At 51.9% G+C, this 13,341-nt stretch overlaps 1 protein-coding gene across 3 annotated transcripts; it reads left to right on the forward strand.

The window, feature by feature from the left end:
* Window positions 1-1,311: 1,311 nt before the first annotated feature.
* Window positions 1,312-13,047, forward strand: Ccdc120 (coiled-coil domain containing 120). 3 transcript variants are annotated; one of them, XM_013032361.1, is made up of 11 exons: window positions 1,312-1,405; window positions 3,967-4,102; window positions 4,235-4,331; window positions 4,472-4,605; window positions 6,261-6,401; window positions 7,884-8,175; window positions 8,868-8,930; window positions 9,260-9,452; window positions 9,584-9,682; window positions 10,906-11,820; window positions 12,305-13,047. In XM_013032361.1, exons 3-11 carry the CDS (start codon window positions 4,283-4,285, stop codon window positions 12,417-12,419), a joined length of 2,001 nt encoding a protein of 666 aa, XP_012887815.1. In that variant the 5' UTR covers window positions 1,312-1,405; window positions 3,967-4,102; window positions 4,235-4,282; the 3' UTR covers window positions 12,420-13,047. The 3 variants fall into 3 exon arrangements, with proteins under 3 accessions (XP_012887815.1, XP_012887814.1, XP_012887816.1); XM_013032360.1 differs by lacking the exon at window positions 1,312-1,405 and having other exon boundaries at window positions 4,050-4,116; window positions 4,242-4,331; XM_013032362.1 differs by lacking the exons at window positions 1,312-1,405; window positions 3,967-4,102 and having other exon boundaries at window positions 4,283-4,295.
* The last annotated feature ends 294 nt before the right edge of the window (window positions 13,048-13,341 follow it).

The raw sequence follows: 13,341 nt of genomic DNA on the forward strand, positions 1-13,341 counted from the left end.
TGGGGTACAGGGGGTGTGGTGTGTGCAGGGAGAAGCCCAGAGCTCAGGTGCAGCTGTGGGGACCAGTACATCCCAGGGTCTTGGAGCCCTTAAGTCCTTGTCTAGCATGCAGCCTGCCTCTTGACCTGAAATGGTGAGGGGAAGGAATGGGCGGGAGCAAGCTAGGATATAAAGAAACATGAACCTCCTTTCTCTTCCTCCCTTTGGGAAGTAGCTTGTCTGTCTTCGACCCTGTACCCAGTCCCTAAGTTATGCTTTTATTCACTTTAATGGTGCCTTGATCTCAATCAGGCCTCTTTACCTGTAAAGTGGCTCTGAGGAGGCTGGCTCTATGCCAATCCTCAAGTTTGTAGGGCATAAATTGTGTTCTGTTTACTAGGATTATTTCTTCTGGAGCTGTGGAATGTGGTAGATTCTTGAGACCTAGCCTCTCCTTAGAAAGGTCCACTTCCTCTGTTACTAACTAGGAAAACTATTACCCTAGTAATAGGGGGAATTGTTCCTCAAAACCTCCTCTGCCCACTCCTTAGTGGGTCCAAGTTTTGAATTCAGGGTCTCACATTTGCTGGGCTTAGTCAGTTTGTGCTGTGTCCTTTGAGCCGTGTGTGTGTGTGTGTGTGTGTGTGTGCGCGCGCGTGTGTGCGTGCGCGCGCCTGTTCTGACACTTAAACACTTAGGGTCTGAGCGCTGTCCCTGATCTTTTCTTTTTGCTCAAAGCTAGTGCTCTACCACTTGAGCCACAGCTCTACTTCTGGCTTTTTGCTGGAGATAAGAGTCTTATGGACTTTCCTGCTTGACCTAACTTCAAATTGTGATTCTCTGGATCTCAGCCTCTGGAGTGCCTAGAATTATGAGTGTGTTACTGGGGCCTGATCCTCAAACCTTCTCTTCTACCTACCCCTAGGAAGGAAGGCTAGGGCGCCATAGGGGCCTTGGGAATGTAATATTCTCTGCTGATAAGTACAAATGCAATTTACATTTGGGGCCTCTGTGTGCTTTACGGCTTTCTAGCCCCCAGCCCCAAGATGTTAGCTTGGGCCGGCAGACTCTGGTCCTCTATAAATCTGAACAGCCAGAGAGGCAGCAGCTATGCCCATGGCTTCAGTTCTTTACAAGTATCTGGGTTAAAGTAGCTTCTTGGTAATGCTGGACGTCCTAAAGGGATTTGGCCCTGAGGCCGCCCCCCACCCAGGGGTACCTCTAGTCCTGGTGGTAGACAGGCAAGGGTTAAAAGGTGTAGGACAGCCCAGTTCCTGGGCAGGTAGGCTGGGCCATTACCTAGTGGGAGGTGGCCAAGGCATCCAGCGCTGCTGCTTGCTGCCACTGCCCTCAGAACCAGGGCCTGGTGGAGACAACTATTTTTTCTGAGGTACCTGAGGCTACCTTAAAGCACTCTCTGGCACTGGTGAGTACCTGGGAACAGTGGGCCTAGGGGTGTGGGGCATGGGGGCTTGGGGCTGCGGTAGCGTGTACTGAAGTTCCCTTTGGGAGAGCCAGGGCTGTGGGAGAAGTCCATTAACATGGGGTGGGGGTAGGGTTCAGCATGGAAGGCGAACCTGACTAAAAGGGTGAAGCCCAAAATGTCCAATATCCTTTCTTGGCGCAAAGCAATTCTTTGCCAGAAATGGGTGAGGAAGAATGGGGAAGAAGAGGTGTATGTGTCCCCCTTCTCCCTCCTACCCCTGACTTTTCTTTTCCTTTCCTCTCTTTCCAGAGTAGATCCACCCCCCCAATAGCCCCTGTGACAAAGATAAGATTGGGCTATTGTAACACTCTCCAGGCATCTGCCTGCCCTCTATCCCATTTGTTCACTTAGAGTGATGGAACCTGGGGCTCCTGGGGAGGCTGGGGAACAATCTAAACTTTGGGAGTGTATATTTGCTTCAGTGGTGGCAGGATGTGGAAATGGGGTCCCATTGACAGTGTTGGGGTGCCACCCAGGTGAGGTGTCTTGGTTGTAAACAGTCATTACAGCCAGGAATTTCTTTCTCGGCTGTGGTGTCAGAAAGGCAGACCTGAAAAACCTGCTGGGCTCGCCTCAGGGTGGGGGGGCCCTCTTCAGCCCTCCTGCTGCTGCTTATCCCAGCGACAGCACAGGGTGACAAGACAGACCCGTGAGGTCACCGTGGTGGTGGTGGTGGTGGTGGTGGGTGTCCCAGGGGTCCCTAGGGATTGGTGCAGGGGTATATTGGGAGGAGATTGTGGGAATTCTCTTCTCACTATCTCTGGCTGGGGTTGGGACAGTCCTAAGCCCTAGGGCAGCGCTATGCGGAGGCAAAGGTTTAGGAGCCAGGTGTGGGGGTGTGGGGCGTGACCCTGTGCCTAGCCTGCACAGTGACCCCATGACTCATGCTCTAGCTATGTCCCTGAGGTCAGGCCGTCAGGGTGGAGATGGGGTTCCTGTGTGGACCCCAGGTCAACTTCTAAGGAGGCTCTGAGCTTTTAAGGAGAAAGCAGTGAGGCAGCCTGTGGTGTGGGAAGTGGAATTGGGCTTGGTGGAAGGAGTGAATAGAGGAGGGCTTAGTAGAACCCCATGAAAGTTGCCCACACTCAAGTGGGCCCTGGGAAACTAAGAGCCCTGGAAGCTGGGTGACAGAGGAGGCTGAGCTGGGGATGTTCAGGAAAACCTTGCCATACTGGGCAGTGCTGATTGGGCCTTAGATGTGTAGACTTATGAGGGCCATTGTAAAGTACACACTGTACCTGGATTGTAACAGGGCTCTAGAGACTTCTTCCCGTGTTGAGGGCAGAGAGTGTTTAGAACAAGGTATGGTTGCTTCTAGGGAGGGTTACAGATCCTGTGAGGTGGGTAAGAGGACTTTAGAGAAACAGGGTACCTTATAGGCTGCTGGGCCATACCACGTCATGTTGGGGAAGGGACTTGAACTGAGGCCTCTTTGTTTGCCTGGGACTTCCCCACACCTGGCTACCATGTCAGGACAAACTGTGGGTCTCCAGGCAGATCCGAATGGGAACTCTGTGCCTGTGAGATCCTTCCAGTCACCTGCCATGAAGATTAGGCCAGGTGGCAGGAGGTGATGTCACCAGGCTGCCCAACTGGGGACCCAGCAGGATGTGGGAGGGAGGGAGCAAACTCCAGAGGAGAGGACGAAGGAGGACTGGCAGCTGGCCAGGGCTGACTCTGTGGTCAGCCAGGACTGCTGGGGCAGAGAGGGAGACAGGTGGCATGTTATCTGGAGCTGTGGACTTTGCCTGTCGCAAATCCCAGCAGAGTGACTTCCTCAGTCTAGTCTTAGGACCAGGAAGGGTGGGGAAAAGGGCTGGAGGGACCCTGGTGTCAAGTAAATATTCCAGGATGAGGTTAGGGTGAGTAAAGACCCACAGATTTGGGTTAGAACCCTGGTTTGGCTCCCTTTGAGTTTCTTCATTGGATCATTTGTTCAGTCAGCCAGCAAACAATCACAGGGCACTTGGTGTGGGCAGCAGTGTTCAAGCTGCAGAGGATATTGATACAACAGGACAGGAATGTTTCCTGTCCTCATTGTGGAACAGGAAGAGGCACAATCTCTTGTCCAATAGCAGTTGTGAGAAGATATTATACAGGGGCCACCTGTAGAAGAAGGCTGAGAAGCATGGCTGGGTTAGTGAGTGGCTGAAATCAATACTCCAAATGACAGTCACAGTCTTGGCAAAGATCCTGAGGCCTAATGGACTGGGGAGCTCATGATGAAGCTGGTGGGGTTTGAGGAACTGTAGTGAAGAAGAGCATAAGACTTGGCCATGTCCCTGACTCTAGGCAAGTTGTTTGACCTTTACGTGCTTTCCTCTCATTATCTGTAAAAAACAGGGGGTGTAGGTAATAATAATCACACAACTTCTGTCCCCAGAGGCTTGTGAAGATTCATTGTGGCATAGCAGGTAACTGTTCCAGGCACCCAGGTGATTAATAAGTGCCAGCTGTTGTTATACTTGGTTGAATCTGTACCACTAATTCTCTCTTCCCAGGCAATATTCCTGGCTGTGGCCCATGGGCCTCTGAAGAGGCGTTGTAAGTCCGCCCAGCTTCCCACTTGCTGTGTTCCCACTCAATGGGAAGGGAACCAAGGTACCAGGGTCAAGTGGGTCCAGGCATCAACACAGAATTTTTAGAAGGCAGGCCAGGCCAGGAGGGTTGAGCCCTGGTTGGAGGTGGGCTGTAAAAGCCTGGGAAACTGAGTTGGGATGGGACTAGGGTAGCATGGGACATGCCTGCTAAATGCCTCCTGTACATTACTTCTAGGCCTTGTCAAGCCATCAGCCACGGCATCCTGACAACACCAGGATGGAAGTCAAAGGTCAGCTGATCAGCTCTCCTACCTTCAATACCCCAGGTCAGTGATTGGTTCCCCCTCTTGCTGCCTCCTCCCCTGCTCTGAGATTCTACTTGCCTGTTTGGGAAGAATTGGTCCCTGGCCCCGCAGCTACTCCAGATTGTCCTGATCTCACTGATCATTGTACATTTTGTGTGCAGCTTCCCTGTTTGGAGAGGCTGCTCCCCAGGTGAAATCAGAGCGTCTGCGGGGGCTGCTTGATCGTCAGCGGGCCCTGCAAGAGGCACTAAACCTGAAACTTCAGGAGCTCCGGAAAGTGTGTCTCCAGGAAGCGGTGAGGACCTGGCTCCTGGGGTGTCTGGTGGTAGGGGATGAGGGTCCCTAGGTAAGCCACAGACTGTTGTGATGGTTGCTGAGTCATTTATCTGACCTGTAGGTTCCTTGGTCTCTCTGTGTCTCCTTGAAGTTGGGCTTCAAGGTCTTAGAATCAATGTAATAGGATGAAGCAGGCCCACAATCCCTTGATGACTATTTAAAACCTCTAGATCCTAACAAAAACGGTTTCCAAAATTTGTTAACCAACCCCACTCTAAACCAACATGGAGTTTCAAAATAGTTCTCCTAGTGTGGATGTCCACAATGTTTACCTGGGACAATAATGGGTTCAGCCCATGCAGCTCAGAGCTTGAAGGAATGTTATGTGATTTGCAGTGTATAGATATAGACTTCGTGTAGACTTGTGTTGCTTTTTTTGCTGGTCCTGGAGCTGAACTCAGGATCTGGGGACTATCCCTAAGTTTTTTTGCTCAAGTTGAGTGCTTTACCATTTGACCCACAGCTCTACTTCTCTGGTTGTTGCTGGTTAATTGGAGATGAGTCTTATGGATTTTCCTACCTGGGCTGGCTTTGAACTTTGATCCTCAGATCTTAGCCTCATGAATAGGATTACAGGCATGAGCTAACGGTGCCAAGCCTGTGTTGCTTTTATAAAAACTAAAAAAGGGCTGGGAATATGGCTTAGTGGTAGAGTGTTCGCCTAGCATGCATGAAGCCCTGGGTCCTATTACTCAGTACCACATAAACAGAAAAGACCAGAAGTGGCACTGTGGCTCAAGCGATAGAGTGCTGGTCTTGAGTAAAAGAAGTTCAGGTACAGTGCCCTAGCCCTGAGTTCAAGCTCCAGGATTGGCCAAAAAATAAACAAACAAAAAAAAAAACTAAAAAATTCTGGACTCAGCACCTGCTGTGATGTGTGACTGTAATCCTAGCACTTGGAAGGCTGAGGCAGAAGGCTAGCAAGTTCAAGGCCATCCTGGTTATACAAGACTTTGTCTCAAAAAATACAAACAAAATTTCTGGATTCCAAAAGACGTTTTCCTGCTGGATGCCAGTGGCTCACACCTGTAATTCTAGCTACTCAGGAGGCTGAGATCTGAGGATCGGGGTTCAAAGCCATCCCAGGCAGGAAAGTCCCTGTGACTTTTATCTCCAATTAACCACCAGAAAACTGGAAATGACACTGTGGCTCAAGTGGTAGAGTGCTAGCCTTGAGAATAAAAGCTCAGAGACAGTGCCCAGGCCCTGAGTTCAAGCCCCACATCCAACAAAAAGGGAGGGAGGGAGCTTGGGTTATTGAGAGGCTAAGAGTCTATATTGCCTACCTTTTTTTTTTTTTTGGGTCCGGTCGTGGGGCCTGGACCCTGGGCGCTGTCCCTCAGCTCTTCAGCTCAAGGCTAGCGCTCTACCACTTGAGTCACAGTGCCACTTCAGGCTTTTTTCTGTTTATGTGGTGCTGAGGAATCGAACCCAGGGCCTGAGGCATGCAAGGCAAGCGCTCTACCACTGAGCCAACTTCCCTGCCCTGCTGGAGTTCTTTGACAGGAGGAAGAGAAATAATGTGTGTGGTTCTGAGCAGGGACAGGCTTCTTGGAAAACTTCTGTAGCTCCTGGGATTATCATTGCTTATTTCATCCCCACTGCCTTCTCCAGGAGCTGACTGGCCAGCTGCCCCCTGAGTGCCCACTGGAACCTGGTGAACGACCTCAGTTGGTACGTCGGCGGCCCCCTGCAGCACGAGCTTACCCTCCACCACATCCCAGCCTGGCACACCACTCCTTGTGCCCTGCTGAGGTGAGCAGATGAGTTTGGAGGATAGGTGGTGCCTGAATGGGACAGATTCAAGCACAAGAATAATGGGAGTTGGGGCTGGGAAAGTGGCTCAGTGGTAGAGTGCTTGCCTTGCATGCATGAGGCCCTGGGTTCAATTCCTCAGTACCACATAAGCAGAAAAAGCTGGAAGTAGCGCTGTGGCTCAAGTGGTAGAGCACTTGCCTTGAACTGAAGAGCTGAGGGACAGTGCCCAGGCCCAGAGTTCAAGCCCCACGACCGACCAAAACAAAGGAAAAAAAGAATAATGGAAGTTGTAGCCAGGAAAGGGAAAGGTTAAGATGAGAAGGAGAAGAGCTTGAGGAAGTGGGGTCCTCATATGATATTGGTCCCTAAATGTCAGGATGGGCTTCTTACCTTCAGGTAGATGAGCAGGCCCAGCCCTCATTAAGAAGGGCCCTGATGCTGGTACTGGTAATACTGGCCTGTAGTCCTAGCTGTTCAGGATGTTGTGATAAGGATCACAGTTCAAGGTCAGCCCAGTAAGGAAAGTCTGTTAGCATTTTTTTTGCTGGTCCTGGGGCTTGAACTCGGGGCCTGGGTGCTGGCCTAAAGCTTTTGTGCTCAAGGGTAATGTTCTACCACTAGAGCCACTTCCAGCTTTTCTGGTGCTTAACTGAAGAGTCTTATGGGCTTTCCTGCTTGGGTGGGCTTTGAACTACAATCCACAGTTCTCAGCTTCCTGAGTAGCTAGGATTATAGGCATGAGGCACCGGCACTCAACTGTGAGACTCTTATCTCCAGTTAACCACCAAAGTGGTAGAGTGCTTATCCTTGAGCAAAGGGACAGTTCCCAGGCCTTTAGTTCAAGCCCATGACTGACAAAAAAAAGAAAGAAAAAAGAAAAGAGGGCTGGGAATGTGGCTTAGTGGTAGATTGCTTGCCTAGCATTCATGAAGCCCTGGTTTCCATTCCTCAGTACCACATAAACAGAAAAAGCCATAAGTGGCACTGTGGCTCAAGCGGTAGAGTGCCAGCTTTGAGCAAAAGAAGCTCAGGGACAGTGTCCAGGCCCTGAGTTCAAGCCCCAAGACTGGCAAAAGAAAAGAAAAGAAAAAAAAGCAAGGCCCTGCTGCTGCCAGGAGCTGGTGGCTCCCACTTGTAATCCTAGCTACTTGGGAGGCTGAGATATGAGGATCACAGTTCCAAGCCAGCGTGGGCAGGAAAGTTCATGAGACTCTCATCTCCAATTAACCACCAAGAAGCTGGAAGTGGAGCTGTGGCAAGTGGTAAAGCTCTATCCTTGAATGAAAAACCCCAGGGATAGCGCCTAGTTCAAGCACCTAAGTTTGAACTCCAGACCAGCACAAAGAAAAAAAAGCCCTGCTTGAAAGGATGAATAAACTCCATCATTAGGCAAATAGGCCTATGCCCCAGGCAGAGCATGCCCCTTTATTGTCTAACTCCTATACATTTGGTCCTTTCTACCTCTTTTGGGGTGTGCAGGAGCTGGCTCTTGAGGCTCTGGAGCGTGAGGTGTCCGTACAACAGCAGATCGCTGCTGCTGCCCGCCGCCTGGCCCTCGCCCCTGAACTGAATGCTGAGCAGAGGCGGCGCCGACGTCAGGTACAGGCAGATGCACTTCGAAGGCTGCATGAACTGGAGGAACAGCTTGGGGACCTCCGGGTTCGCCTTGGCCTCCCACTGCTCCCTCCCCAGCCACTGCCAATGTCCACTGGAGCACTCATCACGGCTCAGGGAGTCTGCCTGGGTACGCGCCTTGCTCAGCTCAGCCAAGGTGAGCCATTCCCCTGTGCAGCAGCAGCAGTAAGTGGGGAAATGTGCAGGGAGTGGACTCTGGCTGATAGAGGTGGAGGAGTGGATGGTTGAGCAGCCATCCCAGAAGAAGGCAGACCTTAGGGGACTCACCCAATAAAGAGAGGTGTGACAAAGCAGCCGAAGGACAAGGGTGGCCTGATCAGTATCAGTAGGAATCTGGAAGGTGAAGGTGAAGACTCAAACCTGTGGCAGCCTTGCATTCAGGTAAAGGTGTGTGTGTGTGTGTGTGTGTGTGTGTGTGTGTGTGTGTGTGTGTGTGTGTGTGTGTGTGTGTGTGTGTGTGTGTGCGCGCGCGTTGCGCACTGGTCCTGGGGCTTTCCTTTTTTTTTTTTTTTTGCTCAAGGTTAGCATGCTATCAAAATGTATCATTGCTCTACTTCAGGCTGTTTGGTGGTTAATTGGAGAATAGAGTCTCACAGACTTTTGGTGCTCTGGCTGGCTTTGAACCTTGATCTTCAGATCTTAGCTTTCTGAGTAGCTAGGATACAGGCATGAGCCATTGATGCCCAACTTAAAGGTGGGTTCTTGAGGAGTGTAGAGGGTGAGGAGACAGAAGACAGACTGCGCAGAGGAGCCCATCCTTTGATATAGGGGATGGTGGCTGGTCCTGGGCTTTGGAGTGATAGATGGATTCTCCTTTCTCACCTGTAGAAGATGTCCTTCTGCACTCAGAGAGCAGCTCCCTCTCAGAATCTGGGGCCAGCCATGATAACGGTGAGGACCCTGTATCCTAAATTGCCACCAACCCCCTTCTGTGTCCCCTTAGAACATCTGGTGGTGGTCAGCCTCTCCTCCTTCTTAGCCATGGCCCATCTTTCTACGGATCTCTCTCTCTTTTTTGAATTTCACCCCACCCTTGTCTCCTTAGCTCCAGAACTTACTTTTAAGCCCCTCCCCTCCCTTTTTGCCCTTTTCATTCCTTAGCCTGTTCAATCCTGTCTGAGCACTCACCCCTTCCCTACTCTCCTAGCTCCACCCCTTTGCTTTGCCCCAACCTGGGCCCCATCATTGAATTCTACCCCCACTCTTTCTCTTCCACCCAGAGGAGCCTCGAGGCTGCTTCTCTCTGTCTGAGCGCCCCTCTCTGTCTGAGCGCCCCTCACCACCAAAGGCTTGGGACCAGCTTCGGGCAGTGTCTGGGGGGAGTCCTGAGCGACGAGCCCCATGGAAACCACCCCCATCAGATATTTATGGAGATCTGAAGAGTCGTCGCAACTCTGTGGCCAGCCCCACCAGGTAAAGGGGAGTCCCTTCCCCTCTTCCCCAGGAGCAGGAATGGGATCCTGAGCCTGGGATGGCAGGTGGGCCTGCTGGTGGGTGTAATCTCTAACCTGGGCCCCGACCTGGGCCTGCTCATCTCTGTCTAGCCCCACACGCTCGCTGCCCAGGAGTGCCTCCAGTTTTGAGGGGCGAAGTGTGCCTGCCACCCCTGTCCTCACCCGGGGCACTGGCCCCCAGCTCTGCAAGTAAGGGGACATTGAGGGTGGGCCTGAGGATCAGGAGGGAACCATTAGTTCTAACTGGAAGTGTTGAAGCAAAATTTCTGAAAGGTGTGGGACATGAACATCTAGGCTTTGAAAGGTGAATAGAAGTTGCCTTAGTGGAAAAGAGGGTGGAAATTGGGACAGAAGCATGAAAGCTTCTGTGTCTGTTTTCTGTATCTTTAGGCAAGTATTTCCCTCCTCTGAATCTTTGACCCTTCATTTGTGAAACAGCATAACATCTGCCCTTGAAAGATACAGACAGAAGTTTTGAGTAAAGTGTACTGAGTGCCTACTGTCTTCTAGTGCTTTCCATGATATTCACTAATTTAACCATCACAAGAGCCCTCTTAGGGGGTGGTGTTGTTGTCACTTTCTTTATATAGATGGGCAGACTGAGGTGTAGAAAGATTAGCTTGTGAGTAGATTGGAGTACTGGTATTAGAACCAAGACAATTTTTGACTCAAGATGATAAGGGGTGAGGGGATCTGGTTAGTGGACTGTATAAGGCCCACAAAATCATTTAGTACTGACAGAAAAGTCACATATGCTTCTAGCTGCCTGCTCCAGTCATCTTCTTGTATTGATCATTTTGTATGGCCAGTGAATGATGCTATAAATGTCCAAAGGGCCCTTGGCAAAAAAGAGAAAAGGTTCCCCACCCCTGCACCAGAGTCGATACTTTTAACTACTATATACCATTTCTTAAATACTAATTAATTGCCTAATTATTCCAGGCTGTAAATAAAACAAAATTTCTGACCTTTTGGGGCCCATATTTTGTGCATGGTGACTGGTAGGATATTGGGGGTGGTTCATATTCAGAGTGGAATCGTATGGAAGCAGGTGTTGAATTCCAGGCCTGACTCAGGGAGGAGCCCTGAGAAGGGTCTTAGCAGGAGCTGAGGGGCCAGGTGCATTTGCTCTTTGTTCATGGGCTCACATGTATCTATATGTCTTTCTGAGCCAGCAGCCCCATTTTCCATATATTTCCACACCCAGGGCCTTCCAGTCTAGGATCAAATCTCAGCTGTCTATGAGGCACCACCATTCAACACTTATATTCATGCATGCAACATTTAATCATGGGCCCAGTTTAGAGATGTTGCAAGCAGAGGCTCAGAAAGAGATGCAATGAGGAGGGCACTTGTACCATCTGTGATATTCTGACCCTATGCCTGTTACCCACCTCCCTTCTGTGCCTCAGACCCGAAGGTCTCCATTCTCGCCAGTGGTCAGGCAGTCAAGATTCCCAGATGGGCTTTCCTCGGGCTGACCCTGCCTCAGATCGCGCCACCGTCTTCGCAGCTCGCACCCGTCGCAGTAACAGCTCAGAGGCCTTGCTGGTGGACCGGGCAACAGCGGGGGGAGCTGGCTCTCCGCCTGCCCCTCTGGCTCCCCCTACTGCTGGCCCACCGGTCTGCAAGAGCAGTGAGGTGCTGTATGAGCGCCCCCAACCAACCCCTGCCTTCTCTTCCCGCACAGCTGGCCCCCCCGACCCTCCCCGTGCTGCCAGGCCTAGCTCAGCTGCCCCTGCCTCCCGCGGGGTCCCCCGGCTCCCACCTGTATGTGGGGACTTCCTCTTGGACTATTCCTTGGACCGGGGCCTGCCCCGCGGTGGCAGCGGGGCAGGCTGGGGGGAGCTGCTAACTGCAGCCGAGGTCCCAGGACCCCTCTCCCGCCGAGACGGGCTCCTTGCCATGCTCCCCGGCCCACCACCCATGTATGCACCTGACGGCAGCAGCCCCCTCCTCCGCAGCAAGGACCCCCACACCCGTGTCACCCGTACCAAGCCCTGTGGCCTGCCCTCAGAAGCTGCCGAGGGCCCAGAGGTGCATCCAAACCCTCTGCTGTGGATGCCCCCACCCACTCGGATCCCCCCGGCTGGTGAGCGCAGCGGCCACAAGAACCTGGCCCTGGAGGGGCTGCGGGACTGGTACATCCGGAACTCGGGACTGGCCGTGGGGCCTCAGCGCAGGCCTGTGCTTCCACACGTGGGCCTGCCACACCCACCTTTCCTCCATGCCCGCTGCTATGAGGTGGGCCAGGCGCTGTATGGGGCCCCCAGCCAGGCGCCCCTCCCCCACTCGAGGAGTTTCACGGCGCCCCCTGTCTCCGGCAGGTATGGGGGTGCTTTTTATTGATGGGTAGGGGTTCCTTGAGGCAGATGGCAAAGATATCTAGATTAGGGAGTAGCTAGTCATGGTGATGACTGGGACCACAAGGAAACTAGCTGCAGTCTTGGTACAGAAGCACTGTACCAGGCATGACCTGAATTAGTCCTTGGGATCCCAATGGAGGGGGATCTTGGGTACTGGTAACAGTTCTTTCTTAAGCTATAGAAGGATTCTGAATATTTTAACCGGTGCATGGTAATGAGCCTTGCGGCCAGGGTGCTGGGAGGAAGGGACATAGGTGCCCCTTGCTTTTTCTCTTCTTTACTCCATGCCCCATGCTTGAGAGCCCGAAGGTGCTATGGTGTGCCGTGCCTACCTCCACCTCTTTAACGAGCCTCTTCCTTTCTCTTTCTGTGTCTTGTCTGTCTTTTCTACTCTCTTCTCCGTCTTCCTCACCTGTCCTCCGGATTCCTGCTGTCCCTTCTAAAGATACTACACGGACTTCCTGTACCCCTCGGAGCTGAGCGCTCGTTTAAGTGACCTGACGCTAGAGGGGGAGCAGTCTTCCAGTTCTGACCCCCAGACCCCAGGGACATTGGTCTGACCCTCTCCTGATATGCCCCTTGTTGGCCTGGGCAGGACTACAGGCTGGGGAGCATACAGCCAACCTCGCTGAGCCCTAGGATGTGGTTGCTCTCAGTCCTGGGGATCATCCACCTGATCTTCCATGGCCCCTGGCTCCCCATGGGACTAGGAAGGTGTCTGATAAACCTGTTTCTCCCTTTACACTGTTCTGGGGACTGGAAGGGCCTCAGCTAGCTTCAAAGAGGGGAGATGATATGGGGACTCTAAGCCCCTTCTTCCATTTCTGTTTACAGTTGTGATTTAGTATTCACTGTCTTCACCCAATACTAGGCGTTTTATAAAAAAGGGAAACTGTGAGTTTGTCATGGTTGGGTTCATTTCTCTCCCCATGCCCAGTCTGTTCCTTTTAGGAACCCCACCTTCAACAAAAGGGACCATATAGGGTCTCAGGACCCTGTTTAGGGTAGCCAAGAGACTCTGGTGTGACTAGAACTCCCTGTAATCCCCTACCAGGGCAGTTCTTGTGCAGGTGGGCTCTCTGCCCATATGTAGAATGATAGAATCTGGATGGGGAATGCCTGAAGGAGCCCCTGTTCCTGTCTGTAGCCATAGCTTCTGTGCTGATCATCTGCAATCAGGAGATACCCCCCCCCACACACACACAGGAGGTTGGCAGAAGGATAGAGCCATTGAATATGTTGCATCCTGGGATGCTGTGGTGGTTTAACCTGGCAACTGGTAGATACCAATAAAATCCTCAGACGACATGTGGCCATGAGCCACAGGCCACACCACATCTTCCTTGGCTTTCCTTCCATTTACTACTTTTTAAACAAATTCACATAAGGTGTGTTTTCTATGATACCTGTCTGTGAGTTTCTGGAGCTGGGGTGGGGGGGATTTCCCCTACCCCCTTTACCCGATGTTAACTTTTCTTTTTG

Source organism: Dipodomys ordii, unplaced genomic scaffold (assembly GCF_000151885.1).
Source record: "Dipodomys ordii isolate 6190 unplaced genomic scaffold, Dord_2.0 Scaffold154, whole genome shotgun sequence".
Taxonomy (NCBI): domain Eukaryota; kingdom Metazoa; phylum Chordata; class Mammalia; order Rodentia; family Heteromyidae; genus Dipodomys; species Dipodomys ordii.

Bases quoted from the DNA above. Each gene is read 5' to 3' on its own strand.
- Ccdc120 (XM_013032360.1), top strand. From the start codon at position 4,050: ATGGGAAGGGAACCAAGGTACCAGGGTCAAGTGGGTCCAGGCATCAAC. The intron at 6,402-7,883 runs GTGAGCAGATGA...TGGGGTGTGCAG, and splicing joins ACTCCTTGTGCCCTGCTGAG to GAGCTGGCTCTTGAGGCTCT. The intron at 9,453-9,583 runs GTAAAGGGGAGT...ATCTCTGTCTAG, and splicing joins TCTGTGGCCAGCCCCACCAG to CCCCACACGCTCGCTGCCCA.